This window comes from Gekko japonicus, unplaced genomic scaffold (assembly GCF_001447785.1).
Source record: "Gekko japonicus isolate JY-2015 unplaced genomic scaffold, Gekko_japonicus_V1.1 scaffold2362, whole genome shotgun sequence".
In the NCBI taxonomy this organism is placed as follows: Eukaryota; Metazoa; Chordata; class Lepidosauria; order Squamata; family Gekkonidae; genus Gekko; species Gekko japonicus.
In genome coordinates this window covers 145376-164316 of record NW_015174342.1, presented here as the reverse complement: position 1 = coordinate 164316, position 18941 = coordinate 145376, and the positions used below count along the sequence as shown (strand labels likewise).

General features: G+C 49.4%; 1 protein-coding gene across 1 annotated transcript in view; it reads right to left on the bottom strand.

Moving 5' to 3' along the window:
* JAKMIP1 (janus kinase and microtubule interacting protein 1) overlaps nt 1-8506 on the bottom strand; it is an 81819-nt gene extending 73313 nt beyond the window's left edge. Inside the window, 1 exon segment of the mRNA XM_015424294.1 lies at nt 8378-8506. Coding sequence (XP_015279780.1) covers nt 8378-8506 — 129 coding nt within the window.
* Between the last annotated feature and the right edge of the window lie 10435 nt (nt 8507-18941).

Genomic DNA, 18941 nt, shown 5'->3' with positions numbered 1-18941 from the left:
CCAGCTCCCGCCAGGCCCTCCTGTCTTCCGCCGTCCTCTGAAGTTGGCTCAATTTCATGTCCGTTGCATCAATGACACTGTCTAACCATCTCATCCTTTGCCGTCCCCGTCTTCTTTGACTTTCAATCTTTCCCAGCATCAGGGTCTTCTCCAGTAAGGGCTCCCATCTCATTTGGTGGCCAAAGTATTTGAGCTTCAGTTTCATTATCTGGCCTTCCAAGGAACAGTCAGGGTTGATTTCTTTTAGGATTGACTGATTTGATCTTCTTGCAGTCCAAGGGACTCTCAAGAGTCTTCTCCAGTACCATAGTTCAAACGAATCTATTCTTCGGCACTCGGCCTTCCTTATAGTCCAACTCTCGCAGCCATACATGACTACTGGGAATACCATTGCTTTGACCATTCGGACTTTTGTTGGCAGGGTGATGTCTCTGCTTTTTATCATGCTGTTTAGGTTCGCCCTCGCTTTCCTCCCAAGGAGCAGGCGTCTTTTAATTTCATGGCTGCAGTCACAGTCTGCGGTGATCTGGGATCCGTCACTACTTCCACGACTTCCCCTTCTATTTGCCAAGGAGTGATGGGGCTGGATGCCATGATCTTAGTTTTTTTGATGTTGAGCTTCAAGCCCACTTTTGCGCTCTCCTCTTTTACCCTGAGCAAGAGGCTCTTAAGGTCCTCTTTACTTTCTGCCATTAGAGTGGTATCGTCTGCATATCTGAGGTTGTTGATCTTTTCCCAAGCAATCTTAATTCCCGCTTGTGATTCATCGAGTGATCACCTCTGCAGTCTCACACACGCACACATACACACACACACAAGGTTTACCACGGAGATAATTGGAAGCTCAAAAACTCTAGAGGGTTCTCCTTCCCCCCCACCCCATGCTGCTTTCCCACCATCTCCAGCATAAAAGGAAGAGTCAGAGCGCCCTTCCCTGAATTCCTCACTGCAGCAGTTAAGAGAGAGCCACTGTTAGTTATAGCATCAGAGCTCCCCCTGGGACAGGACCTGTATAGAAGACCACTCAATAATCAACGGTTACAGGTAAGCACATCCCATTTTCATCACTGTGGTTCCTGTGCCATCCCACATGGGAGAGTAAGAACACAAGAACATAAGAGAATCCAATGTTCGATCAGGCCAATGGCCCATCCAGTCCAACACTCTGTCACAGTGGCCAAAAATACCAGGTGCCATTAGGAGGTCCAGCAGTGGGGCCAGGACACGAAGCCCTCCCACTGTTGCCCCCCCCCCAGCACCAAGAATACAGTGCATCACTTGCCCCAGACCGAGAGTTCCTATCCATACCTTATGGCTAATAGCCACTGATGGACCTCTGCTCCATATGTTTATCTAATTCCCTCTTGAAGCTGTCCATGCTTGTAGCTGCCACCACCTCCTGTGGCAGTGAATTCCATGTGTTAATCGCTCTTTGGGTAAAGAAGTACTTCCTTTTATCTGTTCTAACCCAACTGCTCAGCGATTTCACTGAGTGCCCACAACTTCTTGTATTGTGAGAATGTGTTGTGTATTGAGCCTAATCTCATCAGCCCCAGCTTGGGGACACAGAACAATGGACTGCTAGGATCCTGGGATGGACCTATCAGTCAGGAGTGCCTCTGTAAATAGCCTATTGTTGAGAGTGGGTGTGTGATGAGTGTGCCATTTTACTGGTTTATAAGCAGGACCCCAGCCCTGCTAGAGTTGTCCTTAGTTCCGAGTTGAAATCACAATAAAATATGAGCTGATCACTAACGCGTGTCGAATCCAGTATATTTCACTGGCGACGAGGATGAGATCCTGTTAAGCCAGCCCAGCGTGCTCCAGCACCGCATTGCGCCCCGAGCTTCTGAGCCTTGTGCACCACATCGCTACTGGGATCATCGCTACCATGGCTGCAGCTCCGGGACATCTGCCAGAATTTGACCCCACTCACCCAGAGCTTTGGGAAACCTGGGTGGAGCGGCTGAAGTTTTTCATCATGTTCCAGGGCATCACCAACACAGACAAGAAGAGAGCTCTCCTGCTCATCGTCTGCAGAATCGCCACGCTACGGCTTGTCCAGGGCCTCGTCGCACCCGTCACTTTGGAGGCGTCTTTGTACAAAGACCTCCTAAAGGTGGTCATTGATCACTTCGCGCCATAACCCACCAAGATGGATTTTTATTCGTGCCAACAGAAGCCCAAAGAAGCAGCCACCAACTTCACTGAGGACCTTTGCAGGCTGGCTCTCCACTGCGAGTTCTTGAACCCGGACGAGATCCTGCTCAACCAGTTCGTCATGGGGATCTGGGAGCCCAAGCTTCGCCGCAAACTCATCAGCCACGAGGAGCTGACCCTAGTGACCACGCTACGCGAGGCCACCACCTTCGAGAAGGCCCAGAGGGATCGCCAACACTCCAGTGTGCACCAAACCCCCATCCCCTCAGCATCAGAGGCATCCGACAAGGAGGAAACCCACCAGGTCCGCTGCTCGACGCACCACGACCAAGGCCCTCCACAACCCTTGTGCATCCTGCAAAGACGACCACGCCACCACCCTCCGCCTGCTGCGGAGACAACCATGAGCATCGCTCCTGCCGATTCCGCGATGTGACCTGCCACGCATGTGGTAAGACTGACCACATCGCGCGTGCCTACCGCTCCAAGGGCCCCCAAAGACGCACCACGATGCATCAGGAGACTGCAGAACTTCACACCTTGGCCGTCTGCCAGAATGAGGTACTGAACTTGCCCTGGGACACCCCCCATAAGATAAAAGTGACTGTGTTTATAGAGAGGGTGCCTTGCGAGATGGAACTGGACACGGGGTCCTCCATCTCCATAATTTCGGAAGAGACTCTCCAGAGGCTCTGTCCACAGCCCCCCCCCCGCCTTAAGCCCACCAGCTTCATCCTCAGAGACTTTCAGAAAAACGAGGTGGCCACCAAGGGCTGGGGCAAGTTCCGTGTTAAATACCACCATTTCGAAGGACTTTTGGACTTGCTAGTGGTCGAAGGGCAGCTCACGAGTTTACTGGGGCTATCTTGGTTCGTGCCCTTAGGCTTTGAAGTAACGGGGATGCACCACGTGGCCTCCAAGGACTTCCAAACGGTGTGCAACGAGTTCCCGGCGGTATTTGACAGAATGCTCGGTCGCTACACCAAACCTCCGGTCTCCCTGCAACTCAACCCAGAGGTGCGGCCCATTAGACTAAAGGTCAGATGTATTCCCTTTGCCCTGAAGCCCAAGATAGACAGTGAACTGGATCAGTTGGTGGCCCAGAGGGTATTGGAGCCGGTTCCGCACACCGCATGGGAAACCCCTATCGTGGTCCCGGTCAAGCCCAACAGGACGTCCGCATCTGCGAGGAATATAAGTGTACGATTAACAAGGCGTTCCAGGACCACACATACCCAGTTCCAGTGGTCAGCTACGTCCTGGCTTCCCTAGCGGGTGCCAAGAATTTTGCAAAACTGGACTTGGCACAGGCCTACCAGCAGCTTCCAGTTGACAACGCGACCGCTGAGGCCCAGACGCTCATGACACCCCTCAGCCATCGTTTCTCCAAGCTAAAGAGCCCCAAGCGCTTTAACCTTTCTTCATAGGGAAAGTGTTCCAACCCTTTTATCATTCTAGTTGCCCTTTTCTGCACTTTTCCCGATGCTATAACACCCTTTTGGAGGTGTGGTGACCAGAACTGTACACAGTACTCCAAATGAGGTTGCACCATTGATTTATACAGGGGCATTATGATACTGGCTGATTTGTTTTCAGTTCCCTTCCTAATAATCCCCAGCATAGCACTGGCCTTTTTTATTGCAGTCACACACTATTGCAGTTAACATTTTCAGTGACTTATCTACTACGACTCCGATCTGTCTCTGGTGTAATCTCTGCCAGTTCGGACCCCATCAATGTGTATTTATAATTAGGATTTTTGGCTCCAATGTGCATCACTTTGCACTTGGCCAAACTGAACCCCATTTGCCACGTTGACACCCACTTGCCGATCCTCGACAGATCCCTTTGGAGTGCCTCACAATCCTCCCTGGTTCTCACCACCCTGAACAGCTTTGTGTCATCTGCCACTTCACTGCTTACTCCCAACTCCAAATCATTAACAAACAAGTTAAAAAGCATCAGACTGAGTACTGATCCCTGTGGTACCCCACTGCTTACCACCCTCCACTGAGAAAATTGCCCATTTATACTCACTCTCTGTTTTGATCCACAAGAGGACTTGTCCTTTTATCCCGTGACTATTGAGCTTACTTAGGAGCCTTTGATGAGGAACTTTATCAAAAGCTTTCTGGAAGTCAAGGTAAACAACATCTATTGGGTCCCCCTTGTCTACATGTTTCTTCACTCCCTCAAAGAACACTAACAGGTTAGTGAGACAAGATCTTCCCTTACAGAACCCATGCTGAGTCTGCCTCAATAGTTTTTGTTCATCAGTGTGCCTACTAATTCTTTCCTTAGTAACAGTTTCCACCAACTTATCAAGGTCAGACTGACTGGCCTGTAATTTCCCAGATCTCCTCTGGAACCCTTTTAAAGATGGGAGTGACATTAGCTACCTTCCAGTCCTCAGGAATGGAGGCAGGTTTTAAGGAAAGATTACATATTTTTGTGAAGAGATCCACAAGTTCACATTTGAGTTTGGCGTCTGGCTGAATGAGAGATTACTGCTGTGTCTCTCTGAACTTTAGCTCAGTGGGGCTGAATATCCTCCCCGCATAAACTTACCATGGAGGCACCCACTCCAGAAGCAAGCACAAGAACCTGGCACTCAACTGAGCTCCGTCCCCATCAACCTTTTACACAGGATGCAGGAAGCAGCATCACCATTCCAGAAACAATTCAAACCCCAAACCACCAACAACTGTTTTGGGGAAGACTGCCTCCCATTCTGCGGGCCATGCAAGGGTGGAGGAGGGGTGTATTAATTCCCACGGCCTGAGAGCGCTCCAAGCTTTCAGCCAATACAAAATCTACTTTACCGCCTTGACCCTGCATTGGGCACTGAGCAGATGCTTTTCAGAATGACTGGAACGCCTCAGCCATGGAATCCACTGAGGCTGCAAGCACACTCCATCAGCCAGGTGTGCAGACCCACCAATCGGTAATATATTCATCTGCTGAAGCTGCATTCTCTGCTGCTGTTCATAAGAAAGTGATGGAATAACGGGCAAAGGGTGAGGAATGACGGGAACACCCACAAGGTTGAGCGAGGCTCAAATGAAGACCGTTTCAGAGAGTGCCCCTGTTGGTCTGCAGGAGAACAGCTCGGTTTGAGTCCCAGAGCACCTTGGAGACCCAACAGGAGTTTCGGGGAGGGGGCAGCTCTGGGGAATCAAAGTCCCTTTCTTCAGGCACAGCAGAACAGGAGTTCCCTTCTTCTGCACTGACGAAGGGAGGCCTGACTCTCAAAAGCTGGCACCCCAAAACAACGTGTTGGTCTCTCAAGGGGCCGCGGGACTCAAACCTAACTGAGGCACAATTGCTCACCCGCCGCTACCCTGTTTGGGGCACCCTTACATAATCTTCTTAATGTCTGCAATCAGAGGTGATCAAACATGAGAGCCAGTACTGTGATTAATGAAGTCCACTGTGGGAGAGAAGGTCCCACAATTAAGGAAGTGGTAGTAAATAGACAGATGCCTGGCATGAAATCACGGAATATCTCACAGTAATAATTCTATCTGCCAAATGGGTGTAGTTGTTAAGAGCGGCAGACTCCAATCTGGAGAACCAGGTTTGATTCCCCACTCCTCCACACGCGGCCAGTGGGGTGACCTCAAGAACAGTTCTCTCAGAGCTCTCTCAGCCCCGCCTACCTCACAGAGGGTGTCCGTTGTGGGGAGGGGAAGGGAAAGGAGACTGTAAGGCGCTCTGAGACTCCAAGTGAAGAGCAGGGTATACGTAATCCTCCTCCTCCTTCTATATCTATAGAACAAAGTCTGAGTCCAGTGGCACCTTTAAGACCAACGAAGTTTAATTCTGGGTCTAAGCTTTCGTTTGCATTTGAAGAAGTGTGCTTGCACACAAAAGCTTACAACCAGAATTACACTTTGTTGGTCTTAAAGGTGCCACTGGACTCCGACTTTGTTCTATTGCTCCAGACCAACGTGGCTGCCCAGCTGAATCTGTCTCTGTATCTATGACTGAATTACATTTGGCCACTAAAGCAGACATCATAGAGCAGAAGGAAATCTTTGTGTGGACAGTCAATGTATTGTGCAAACCAGGCATAAGAAGCAGGTCATTTTCCCACCCGTTCGCGCTAAGCTTCTCTTCCAGCACCCTCGGCAATTTTGCCTGTGTCGGCCAGAAACAAACAAGAGAGGACTGGCATATGTGTGGGGGGGGGGGGAGTTGCTCTAATCACAACAGTTTTGCTGACTAAACCAAGAAGAAACCCTGGGAAATTACTGGCTGCAACTCAACAGTTCAGCCATTTGGAAATGGACAAAATTCTGTGCAAAGATAGAAGCCAGTAGGAACAAAAGCAGGAGGGAAAATGGAAGGGACGGACGTTAGCTTTGCCGGTGGAAATCCAAAGAAACCCACAGGCCCCCCCACCCGCTGGGTTAAAAGGCAGGAGGCTCAGCCAGACAGCACAACGGGAGAGCAGAGGATAGGTACCCCGTGAAAGAGGAGGGGCTGATTCAGTCTGGGGTCACGGGATAAGGAAGGGGAGGTTAACGCCAATGTCACAAGTTCAGTCCTCTCCTCCAGAGCTGTCCTCATGGGGGAAACATACAGGCACATACATGGTCCCTGTGAGGTGTGCCACTGCAGGTCCAAGGGGGACAGGAAAACGGCACGGGGCAAAATGGTTAAACCCCCACACTACAGCCTCAGTTAAAATCCCCAGCCCCACTCTGCTAGCTTCTCTTTCCTATTAAAAGCTCCATGGCTGATCTCTTTAGATAGCTGGTCTAGTGAAGCACTGGAGGCTTTCCACCGCAGCTCTGCCCCTTCCAGTCTCTAACCACCACGCAATCCCCTAAAGGCTTCTGAAGCAAATGCTTCCTCAGTAACTCACCAAACAGGACCAAGGGGGTGAGGAAAAAACAAGGCCGAATGCAGCCAAGAACACCGCAGCCAGAGTGTTCCTGGAACCTCCCTTCAGAATTCTGAAGCATGTCTAATGAAAATGCTGAAATGCTTCAGAATTTTGAAGGGAGGTTCCAAGAAAAGATAGATTCTGCACTGGGAATCACTGAGGACGGCTGTACCTGAATGTGCTTTAAGGATATCTACATGCATCTTTGAAATGTTGACTCCAACATGATTCTTGAAAAAAATTATTGAAACGGATTTAGAACTGGGGGTCCGTCAAGTCAGCTGGCAGAGACACTACTACATCCTTACAGCTTAAGGACTTTTTTGAATTTATTACAAATTGTTTGTGGAAAAACTCCACCTGTAAGAAAACTCTACCTATAAGAACATAAGAGACGCCAATGTTGGATTAGGCCAAAGGCCCATCCAGTCCAACACTCTGTGTCACACAGTAGCCAGAAATACCAGGTGCCATCAGGAGGTCCACCAGTGGGGCCAGGACATTAGAAGCCCTCCCACTGTTGACCCCCCCCCCAAGCACCAAGAAGACAGAGCATCCCTTGCCCCAGAGTCCCAATCTATACCTTGTGGCTAATAGCCACTGATGGACCTCTGCTCCATATGCTTATCTAATTCCCTTTTGAAGCCGTCTATGCTTGTAGCCGCCACCACTTCTTGTGGCAGTGAATTCCATGTGTTAATCACTCTTTGGACCTATGATCACCTATGATCAACTTTACCAGTGAAGTTCTACCTGTTGTTTATGGAAAATTTGTTCGGAGTACTTTATATGTCTTACTATTATTAAATTCATTGATTATTGGTGTTAAAATTTGGGCACATGCATTTTTTCCTTGTTTTCATATATTGCTATGCCTCTGCCTTTCATCTTGTATCATAGAAAAACCCTGGCAAGACCCTGGGAAATCAGAGCGTCCCTCTCTCTCCCTCTCCCTCTCTGCCCCCGACAGGAGATGTAGCATGGCACCCAAGTAGCACAACTTTTGCAAACATCAAAGGGTTCTTAATCGAAATACTTTTATATAAAGGATGTCCACATGAGACCTTTGCAGCTCTGAATAAGTACGGTTTCTGAATGGGGTCACAATAACACAGATTTTTTTACATACGGCAAAGAGTTTATTACAGCAGTTTTAAGATTTGCTTTATATATTTGCTTTATTGTCCTCCTTCCCCCCATATTTGGAAACCAAGAGAGATATCAGGGCGGCATCCCTGCACGCGCAACACCACCAGACTTTTCACTGGCGTGGAGAGCAGCTCACGCTCAGCTGGACATCGCGCCTTCGCAGGGCACTGCATCGACCTAGCCTTTGTCCTGCTGATATTCTATCTGGACGTTGGTCAACTTAGTTCGCAGTTCCTCGTTAGCAGCTTGGACGGCATCAACCTCCATGTCAGGCTTCTCTCCCTTTGCCCGGTTTTTCTTCGACATAGCTTAGAATATGGGCTCTGATATCTGCACCGTACCAACAGCCAAGAAGGTCCACACATTGGCATTAAAAAGTCAAGTAACAGTCACTGCCCCCCCTCCTGGGATCCTGTACCATCACGGTCATCGTCTGTCATACTCTGAAAGGAAACAGAAGCTCAATGTTAACAGACCAAAAAGAGCACACTGGGCACAATCCAGTCAAACGTCCTGTTTCCTTGGCACCTTTTCTCCAATTCAGCAGGGTGGCCCAGCCCAAGGGCGATTACAAGGAACAGCCCCCCCACACACACACACACACTCAGAGTACAAGCAGTTGTTGGGCTAATATTACACACAGCTGCATTACAATGTCTTATCTGGCCCTCAAGACAGAACTTTAGTTGCACAGGATGCCTCCAGACACGAGGACCGAGTGACCACCCCAGTGCTAAAGGAATGAACTCTGGGAGCCCATATGGACTTGTGGAGCCCCCCCCTCGCCCCCCCTCCCTCCTCCCCTCATGTGCGGCTCAGAGATTGATGAATTCCATGTTCACAACAAGCCACAGTTCACCTTTGCATCTGAATCACAAATGACAGATTCTTTGTTGCACAAATTAATTCTGACTAATCCTTACATATAGGCAAGGAACAAACCCCACTTTGTAGTTCAGACCTAAACCACTTTCCCACAAGCTGCTGCTCCGCACTCGCTCTTCCCTTTGTACGTGTCAATTTCACACCATGTCCTGCGCAGCCGCATTATGCCCCACAGCTTTGCCCGATTTCCCCCGTGTCTACTCAATCTTGTTTTTTGAGGATTCAGTAGACGCGGGGGAAATCGAGCAAAGCTGCAAGGCAAAATGCAGCCGATCGAGGCAAAGGGAAGAGTGAAAGTGGAGCAGCGGCTTGTGGGAAATCAGTCTTGTTCAGTGCTCAAGCTGCATTGGAAGGGGAAGTGGACAGAAGCAAGCATAGCCAAAACTTCCAAGGTTCATTTTTCGTGATTTGTTATGTCTGAACACCACCCCTGAAAATTCTGGAGCCAACGTAGTTGCAGTGTAGTAATAGATACTTCTGAAATTGCCTAGCCTTTCGGACTGGAATAGCACAGAGCTCTAGAAGCATTCTGAATATACACATTATATTTTACGCTCATCCTGTCACCCAGGAGTTTGGGGCTGTATACATGATTCTCCCCTTCCCAATTTTATTCTCACACAATGCTGCACAGAAGGTAAGGCTAAGAGCGGTGGACTACCCAAGGACAGCGAATGGGTGAGTGGAGATTTTACCATGGCTCTCCGCAGACATGGTCTAGCCCGCTAACCACTAGACTTTACATGACATTATGAAATAAAGAGTGGAAACTCTCACTATCCAAATTCGGTTGAGGCACTTCACATGCAAACAGCCTGATATACCTTCTTAACCAAGACACCAAAAACATAGGATCACATAGGATCCTTCTACAAAAACATCTCAATATTAATATTATTATTATTATTATTAGATACTGATGTCTAGAAACACACATCATGACACATTGCCAGTAGGAGAACAGAGAACATCAGACAAATAACAAATGTAAGAATGGAGGCAAAAGAGAAGTAAAACCTTTATCTTTTTCCTAAACATGGATAAGAACTTGATGCTTTAGAAGTACCAACATGGGCAGTCGGTACAGAGGAGGTTTCATGGGAAAGCCACTAGATGCCTAAAGAAAAGTGGTGCTGGTTGATAACAGGACTGAATGAGTACATCTGGGATGGATTAGACAGGGATATTCTGTCATCTCCCCCACCACCACCAATGCACCCATAGGCTGTATTCAGTTATCATGAAAAACCACAGTTATGGTTTTGTTAAACCCTGGTTTAATGTGACATCTGAATGTAGGCTGCCAGACTATGAGGGATTCTTAACCACGGTTTGTGCCTGGCATAACTGCAGTTAGTACTGAGTGCAGAGTTGGTCATGATGTACAAAAGTAGGAACCCTAACTTGGTCCAGCAGCACTTGCTCACCCCCCAGCAGCTAAGAACAACAGAAAATTTTAACTGCTCCAGCAGCACTCAGCTATTTTCGTATTTGTGCGGATTATAAATGTACTCTTAAAGCCCTGCAGCATCACGCCTTACCCCGTACCGGTGATTAGCCACATCCTGGTGTCACTGGCCGGGGGACAAATATTTGCAAAACTTGACCTCGCACAGGCCTACCAGCAGTTGCCTGTGGACAAAAGTGCAGCAGAGCCACAGACAATTGTAACATATAGGGGCGTGTTCAAGGTCAACAGGCTGCAGTTTGGGGTTAATGTGGCCCCGGGGCATATTTCAGGGTCTGATAGAGGGGCTCCTCCGGGGCATTCCAGGGGTTGTGCCCTACTTTGATGATGTGATTGTTGCCGGCACAAATGTGACCAAATTGGCCAAGCGCCTACGGATGGTACTGGGACGTTTCCAGGAGGCGGGACTTAAAGTAAAGTCCAAGAAATGCCAGATCGGGGTCCCGAGAGTGGAGTTCCTGGGATTCCTCATTGACGTGGAGGGTGTGCACCCCACCGACAGCAACGTCGCTGCCATACAACAGGAGCCATGGCTGTCTGATAAAAAAGAATTGCAATCTTTTTTAGGTATTTTAAACTTTAACCATACGTTCCTGCCTCACAAGGCATCTGTTGCTGAGCCGTTGCACCAGCTGCTAGACAAAAAGGCTGAGTGGGGGTGGCGGGAACAAGACGAACGGGCTTTCAAAGCGGTAAAAGAGTTGTTGACGTCAGGTTGTGTCCTGATGCATTATGATGAGCACAGGCCGCTCGTCTTGGCGGCTGATGCATCGCCCTATGGCATCGGAGCAGTCCTAACCCACATCATGCCTAATGGACAAGAGGCACCGGTGAGATATTACTCTCGCACCCCGTCCGGGGCCGAGAGGAACTACGCCCAAATTGACAAGGAGGCATTGGCTTTGGTCGCGGGAGTCAAAAAATTCTATGACTTTCTGTATGGCAGCAGGTTCTTAATGGTGACTGATCATAATCCTCTCCTTGGGCTATTCGCACCGGACAAACGAACGCCCCACATTCTGTCGCCCCGCATGTTACACTGGACTGGTTTTTTTTCTGCTTATGACTATGAGTCCGCACAAAGGCCAGGGAAGGCGATCGGTCACACCGATGCGCTCAGTCGTCTCCCTGTGCCTGGCCCTCATGACGACCCAGCAGCTGTATACGAGGTGATGGTGCTGGAAGAGCTCCCGGAGCCCCCTGTGCATGCTTCGGACATCGCTGAGACTCTGTCATCTCCTGAGTCCTCAACTAGGTACGGAGGGGGTGGCTGGCGAACCAGGTGGGGGCTGAATTTTTACCGTACAGTTCCAGGCTGCACGAGCTATCTCCCGTAGGGGAGGTATTAGCCGGCGAATGGAATGTCCAGCTCGGAAGCTCGGAAGCCTGGAAAAAAGACCTCTTCGGCATCAAGAAGCCTGTAATGGGCCAATCTGGCCAGGCAGTGGCAGTGCGGCGCTACGACTCAAAGCAGCCCAGGAAGAACTAACGTCATCAAGCCAAGCCGAAATGAATGCCACCTGGAACACGACTTAAGCCTACAGCTGAACAAAATCCCCATTGGCTGCAAACATGTGCGATTTAAAGAATTATATGTTGTCCTCCCTTACCCCTATCATTGTTAGTCCCTTGAGAAAACCTGTGTAATTGTAAATCGCTCAGAGCCAGCAGCTCTGCAAGATTGAGCGATCAATAAATCGAAAGGTATTATTATTATTATCAGTACACAAAGGGTGTTTGTTGTGGGGTAACCGAGTTGTGGTGCCCCCCAGGCTGCGAAAAAGGGTGCTCGAGGCCCTACATGCAGGTCACCCGGGCATTGTAAGAATGAAGGCGTTGGCACGGTGTTACGTGTGGTAGCCATGCCTTGACAAAGATATTGGGAACTGAGTCGGGGTTGCCTTCCCTGCCAAGAGTCACGGCCTGAGCCCCCACAAGTGCCAGTGCAGCACTGGGAGACCACCCGATTGCCTTCGTCCTGGCTGCATATCGATTTTGCCAGGCCATTTCAAGGGCAAGTATTCCTAATTATTGTGGATTCTTATTCAAAGTGGCTCGAGGTTGTGCGGATAACGGCCATGACGCCAACGGCCGTGATTAGGGTACTCCATCTTCTTTTTGCCACCCATGGTCTGCCCCACACCATTGTGAGTGACAACGGGGCTCAGTTTACCTCGACTGAGTTCCAGGCCTTTTTGCAGGCAAATCTGATTAAGCACATCACAGCAGCGCCATTGGATCCAATCCCTAGTAATAATAATTCAGAAAAGAACATTGAGACTTCTCCAAGTAAAAATATCTATTAGAGAATTCCATTTGGCCATTAAAGTTTCCCCCCATTGTACAAATGGGTGTGTTGAGTGCCCTCAAGTTGCTTCCGACTTATGGCGGCCCCATGAATTAAATGACCTCCAAAAAGTCCTCCTGTGAACCCCCTGGCTGAGGTCCTGCAGACTGAGGGCCTCTGCAGCTTCCTTGTACAAACAGGCTACCAAAATGAAGACTTTTGAGACCTTCTGCCCTGGGCTGGAGGAGAACATCTCAGGGGACCTTGAGCACAACCCTGTGTTTGCTTTGCAGACCCATCACAGTGTGAAGATGTTTGCTCTAAAGATGTTTGCTCTAAAGACATTAATGTTTTGGTAGAACAAAGGTAGGAAAAATGGCTGTAGTTTATTAATCTAAACTATCATTAATTATAGTTTATAAACAGGAACGCTGCATGTAAACGTCCCATGGTTTCATGTCAGAGCAGACTTCTGTAGCTTAAGAAGCCGAAAGTGTTCTCTCCTGCAAACCACAGATATGACCTGCATTTCCTGCCTTATTTCTCATTCCTGTGTAACAGGAAGCGACTGCATGAGTAGCGTGGCAGCAGCTACTGCCGTTACATAGACATCTTCATGGAAAATATTGCTGCTTCTGTTAGTGACAGGTGAGCTCCTGTAGGGATGCCAGACTCCAGGTGAGAACTGGGGATCCCCAGGAATTACAACTCATCTCCGGACCACAGAGATCACTTCCGCTGGAGAAAATGGATGCTTTGGAGGGTGGACTCTACAGCATTGTACCCCACTGAGGTCCCTGTCCTCCCTGGGCTCCATCCCCAAATCTCTAGGGGTTTTCGAACCTGGATCCGGTAACCCACCCCCCCATCCCCAGACGGTGTCCAGGTGGAACCTGGCAACCCTACAGCTCAGCTTGAGCCAGAATTGGCCTGGTGTATACAGGGGAGGAAAACCACTCCAGGTAAGAGGAACACCCTACATGTTAAGTCGCTCACTTAACAAATCAGTCGGAGAGTGATTCAGCAAGAACACAACTTTATTCTTCAACTCAACTCCAACACGGATCAACATCTGATAGCCAGAACAGCCTTTACATTGCAGCTGTCCTGCTTTTAAACATTCCCGGCTAATGTAGCCACACCCACTGTACAAACACCAACCAATAAGGTTGTTCACATAAGAATCAATCACAGATGTTCCTGCTCAGGGAGCTTGCTAGAAGGTGATTAGTTAGGTGCTTCCTGGGCTAGTAACACGATTGGATGGATTTGGATCCTAGCCCAGGACAAAGCTTTACATTACACTTCAATAAGATGTTTCACAACATATCATGCATTCAAGGCAGCTTTGAATACACTACACTACAAAAGAACAGAGTCTGAATCCAGTGGCACCTTTAAAACGAACAAAGTATGAGCACACAAAAGCTTATACCAGGAAAGAACCTTTATGGGTCTTAAGGGTGCCTCCACTGGACTCAGACTTTGTTCCGCTGCTTCGGACCAACATGGCTACCCCACCTGAATCTACCCTGCAAAAGGTTACTCGTCAGCAAAGTGGTAACAATAGGGTGTCAGTTCCACTTTATACCATCACATCTCTTCCGACTCCTTCGTCCGTGTCATCTACCCCACCCATTTTGACCACAAAGTGAGGATTCTTCTCTCCACATCCATACCCAGCCCCCCCCCTTCTAAAACCCACTTCTATTCTTGCCTGGCTTCCCTCAGGAATGGATTTTGTGTGTGTTTTCTATATTTCTTGCCTGTAGACCTTAGCCTAAAGACGACCACCACAGAAACAAAATGCAGGCCCTCGCCCAGCTCCATCCAGCAGTCCTGACAGGCCCATAGTATTTATTTTATTTATTTTATTACATTTATACCCTGCCCTCCCCGCGAACGGGCTCAGGGCGGCTCACATAAGGCACCATGTGCATTCAGTATACAAACTACAGATACAAATATAATTACAAGGTTAAAACAATTTAAAATCAATACTACAGATGCATAAATAAACTCACAAATAACATCCTACGCACAGTGGGAGAGGTTGGGGTGGTAAAGCTGTTACCCCTCCCACCCGGTGTTCTCTCTCGATGGAAAAAGCGGTGGTGGTAGTGGCTGTGGCGGCTCCTACTCATAGGCCTGGCGGAAGAGCTCCGTCTTGCAGGCCCTGCGGAACTGCATAAGGTCCCGCAGGGCCCTGATCTCCTCTGGGAGCTCATTCCACCAGGTAGGAGCCGCCACACAAAAAGACCTCGCCCTTGTTGTCACAAGCTTGGCCTCCCTAGGGCCTGGGGTCACCAGCTGGTGTTGCGACCCCGACCAAAGTGCTCTTTGGGGAATATATGGGGAAATGCGGTCCCTCAGGTAAGTCGGACCCTGGCCATGTAGGGCTTTTAAAGGTAAGCACCAGCACTTTGAAGCGAATTCGGTATGCTATAGGCAGCCAGTGCAGCGCTTTCAGCACAGGTCGGATGTGCTCCCAACTCGGGGCGCCCACCAACAACCTGGCCGCAGCATTCTGCACCAGCTGTAGCTTCCAGATTTGCGACAAAGGCAGCCCCATGTAGAGAGCGTTACAGTGGTCTAGCCTCGAGGTGACCGTCGCATGGATCACTGTGGCTAGGTCATTGCGGTCAAGGAAAGGAACCAACTGCCGTACCAGCCGTAGATGATAAAAGGCCGATCTGGCAGTGGCCGCCACCTGGGCCTCCATCGTTAAGGTGGGGTCCAGGAGCACTCCCAGACTCCTAACCTCCGAAGCTGGCACCAAAGGTGCCCCATCGAAGGCCGGGAGGGGAAGCCCTAACCCTGATCCGGTCCGACTCAAGCACAGGACCTCCGTCTTCGCCAGGTTTAACTTCAACCTGCTCAGCTTGAGCCATCCAGACACAGCTTGTAAAGCCCGGTGCAAATCTTCAGGGTCGGAGTCCGACCGGCCACCCAACATCAAATAGAGCTGGGTGTCATCTGCGTATTGATGACACCCCAGCCCGTACCTCCGGACAATCTGGGTGAGGGGGCACATATATATGTTGAACAGCATCGGGGAAAGCACAGCCCCCTGAGGCACTCCACACTCAAGCGGGTGCCTCTGGGACTGGTGTTCCCCTAGCACTACTCTCCGTCCCCGACCTTGGAGAAACGAGGCAAGCCATTGCAGGGCGAGCCCCTGATCCCCACGTCGGCGAGGCGATGGGCCAGTAGCCAGGATTTTCAGGGGGCATTTAAATTTCTTAGGGGGCACTGGCTAATCAATTTAATCTGGGGGAGAAGGCCGTGACACCCTGGGCTAGATGGGAAGTCAGAGGGCCTTGCCAGCAAGTCGGAGGACTTAGCCCCGAGATGCCCCCCCCCCACTGTAGCTACGGGCCTGAGTCCTGAGTCCCAGGGACGTGCCCCCTGCAGGGTCCATTTCTCTGTAATGAGAACACGTGGCAAAGACAGAGGGTGCCATTTTGTAAAATCAGTTTCCAAATATACTGTTTGCCCTTGGGTGTGTAATGGCTCACCCAACATGCTTTGCTCACTGCTGAAGACACGTCAGTTTCCCAGAGTCAAATAGTATGGATCCATATTTCAAAAGAGCTGCAAGGGGAGGGGGAGGGCCTTCTGTCTCCTGCTAGCTACACTCCAGCTGCAAAACCGCCGTCTCTTCCGCCGCACAGATGCTCACACACCGTTATGTTATCCATTAAGGAAAGGGCTGGCCATTAGAGGAGAAAAGATCGATACCTCTTCTTGGATCACTAACAAGCAATCAGCATAACAAATATAGCAACTCAAAAGCCATTACAATATATTCTAGATATTTGCTTTCCTCCTTCCTTTACAAAAGAAGGACCCTTTAGTCTCTTCTTCACTTTGATTGAGGGGAATTCTAAAAACTACAGCCAACAGAACCAGAGTGATCCAGAACAACTGGCCTGCACCCAGGGAGCGTCTCCACTGCAATCCATTCAAAGTATACACTCATTCCTTTCCAGGGCCAAACTCTGAAAAATATGGTTCTGCTCATGATGTCATCATAGGGTTCCCAAAAAACCCCGGGGGGCGGAATTCCCCCCGGTTTCAAGCCCCGATTCCCACTCCTGCGGAATCGGGGCTCGGGGGAAAACCCACCCCCGCGTGTGCGTCACCCGGAAGTGACGTCGCACGCTGGGGGCGGGGCCATGCCATTTGAGGGGAAAACTCTTCGTTTTCCCTTAAATGGCGTGGCCCCGCCCCCAGCGTGTGACGTCACTTCCGGGTGACGCACACACACGAAGAGGACGCCATCCGGGAGCCCCCCGCTCCCGGACAATTTGGATTTGGCAACCCTATGTCATCAAGAAGCCTTCCCCACTTGTCCACACTATGGCCTCAGGATCCCTGAAGAACTACACTTCCCAGACTCCCTGGTGCCTTGAATACTGTCCATGCAGAATTCAAGGCACCAGAGCAGCAAGTCATTTGGGGAGAAGGAAGGGGGGGGCAGCACGGTGGGAAATGTGCAGGACTTAAGGAATGGAACTTAGGAGAGTCATGTAGCTCTTCAAAGCAAGGCCAACACCAGAAATTATGATCTGAAATATAACATCTGTCCATGTCTAGGGGCAAAAAGTTGTATAGCCACTGGATCAACCACCCAGAATCTAGAAAACATTTTCAGTTGCAAAGTGAGAAAGAGTAAGTCTGATACAAATATAATATAAATGTGGTTCTACAATAGAGAGTGCTGACATTAAAATACAAGAAAACTACAGGATGAATATCAGTGAACACACACAGAGACAATCATGTAACAACCCTGCTCAGACAGCCCCTCTCTCACTTCCCACCTCTCTACCACCCACTTTAAGATACACACCGCCAGCCTCGTTGCTGACACCCCTGGGGGGTAGAGGCTTAATTCCAAGGGCTCTTCTGCAATTCTTTTTTTTTGGGGGGAGGGGTCCTTTCTGGCCCTGTACTGCTTTAGATTGCCCCCTAATTCCCACAGGCATTTCTGTGCCTTTAGTTTTTGATTCAGTTTTTTATTATTAATATTTTGTTTTTCCCCCAGTTCTTTTGAGACCACTTTAACCCTGATCTTTTCTAGAAGCTGATTCCGAGTCACCTTTTCCCTCGTGCATAATGTTTCTGTCAGGTTTTCCTCACCTCCAGATGGCTTTTCGATGACTGGACTTTCATCACTGTTAAACCACTCCCCCTCCCCTGGCCACGATCTAAAACAAACATAAGCCTTATATCGACATAAGCATACACAAAAGCAAAACTCCACTAACCCTTTGTTGTTGTTGTTGTTCAGTCGCACAGTCGAGTCCGACTCTTCGCGACCCCATGGACCAGATCACGCCAGGCCTTCCGGTCTTCCACCGTCCTCTGAAGTGTGCTCAATTTCATGTTCGTTGCATCTATGACACTGTCTAACCATCTCATCCTTTGCCGTCCCCGTCTTCTTTGACCTTCAATCTTTCCCAGCATCAGGGTCTTCTCCAGTGAGTGCTCCCTTCTCATTTGGTGGCCAAAGTATTTGAGCTTCAGTTTCATTATCTGGCCTTCCAGGGAACAGTCAGGGTTGATTTCTTTTAGGATTGACTGATTTGATCTTCTTGCAGTCCAAGGGACTCTCAAGAGTCTTCTCCAGCACCATAGTTCAAAAGAATCTATTCTTCGGTGCTCGGCCTTCCTTATAGTCCAACTCTCGCAGCCATACATGACTACTGGGAATACCATTGCTTTGACCACTAACCCTACCATACCAATATTTTGGTGCTCATTTTTTGTTTAATGCTAAAGCCCTGACTTTTGAGGGGTGTGTGCGTGACCATTTCTGGTGCCAGGAAAAGGCAGCACAGCTTGAAAGGGACCCACAAGCACTTTGCATATGGGGCTCATGAACAGGCAGATAGCAGAGCTGTTTCCCCACGCAAGGCCAGGCAGGCGTGGCAGAACTCACATCAACCCTCCCCAGTAGCCAGGCACAGCCCCTCCTCCCACCCCCAGCAGCCTTGCGTGTGTCACCAGAGCCCCCCACACCTTTTCTCTTTGTCCCTAAGTGTGTGGTCACCCATGATATTGATATAAGCTTGGCCAGAAAGCAAAGGGGCGGA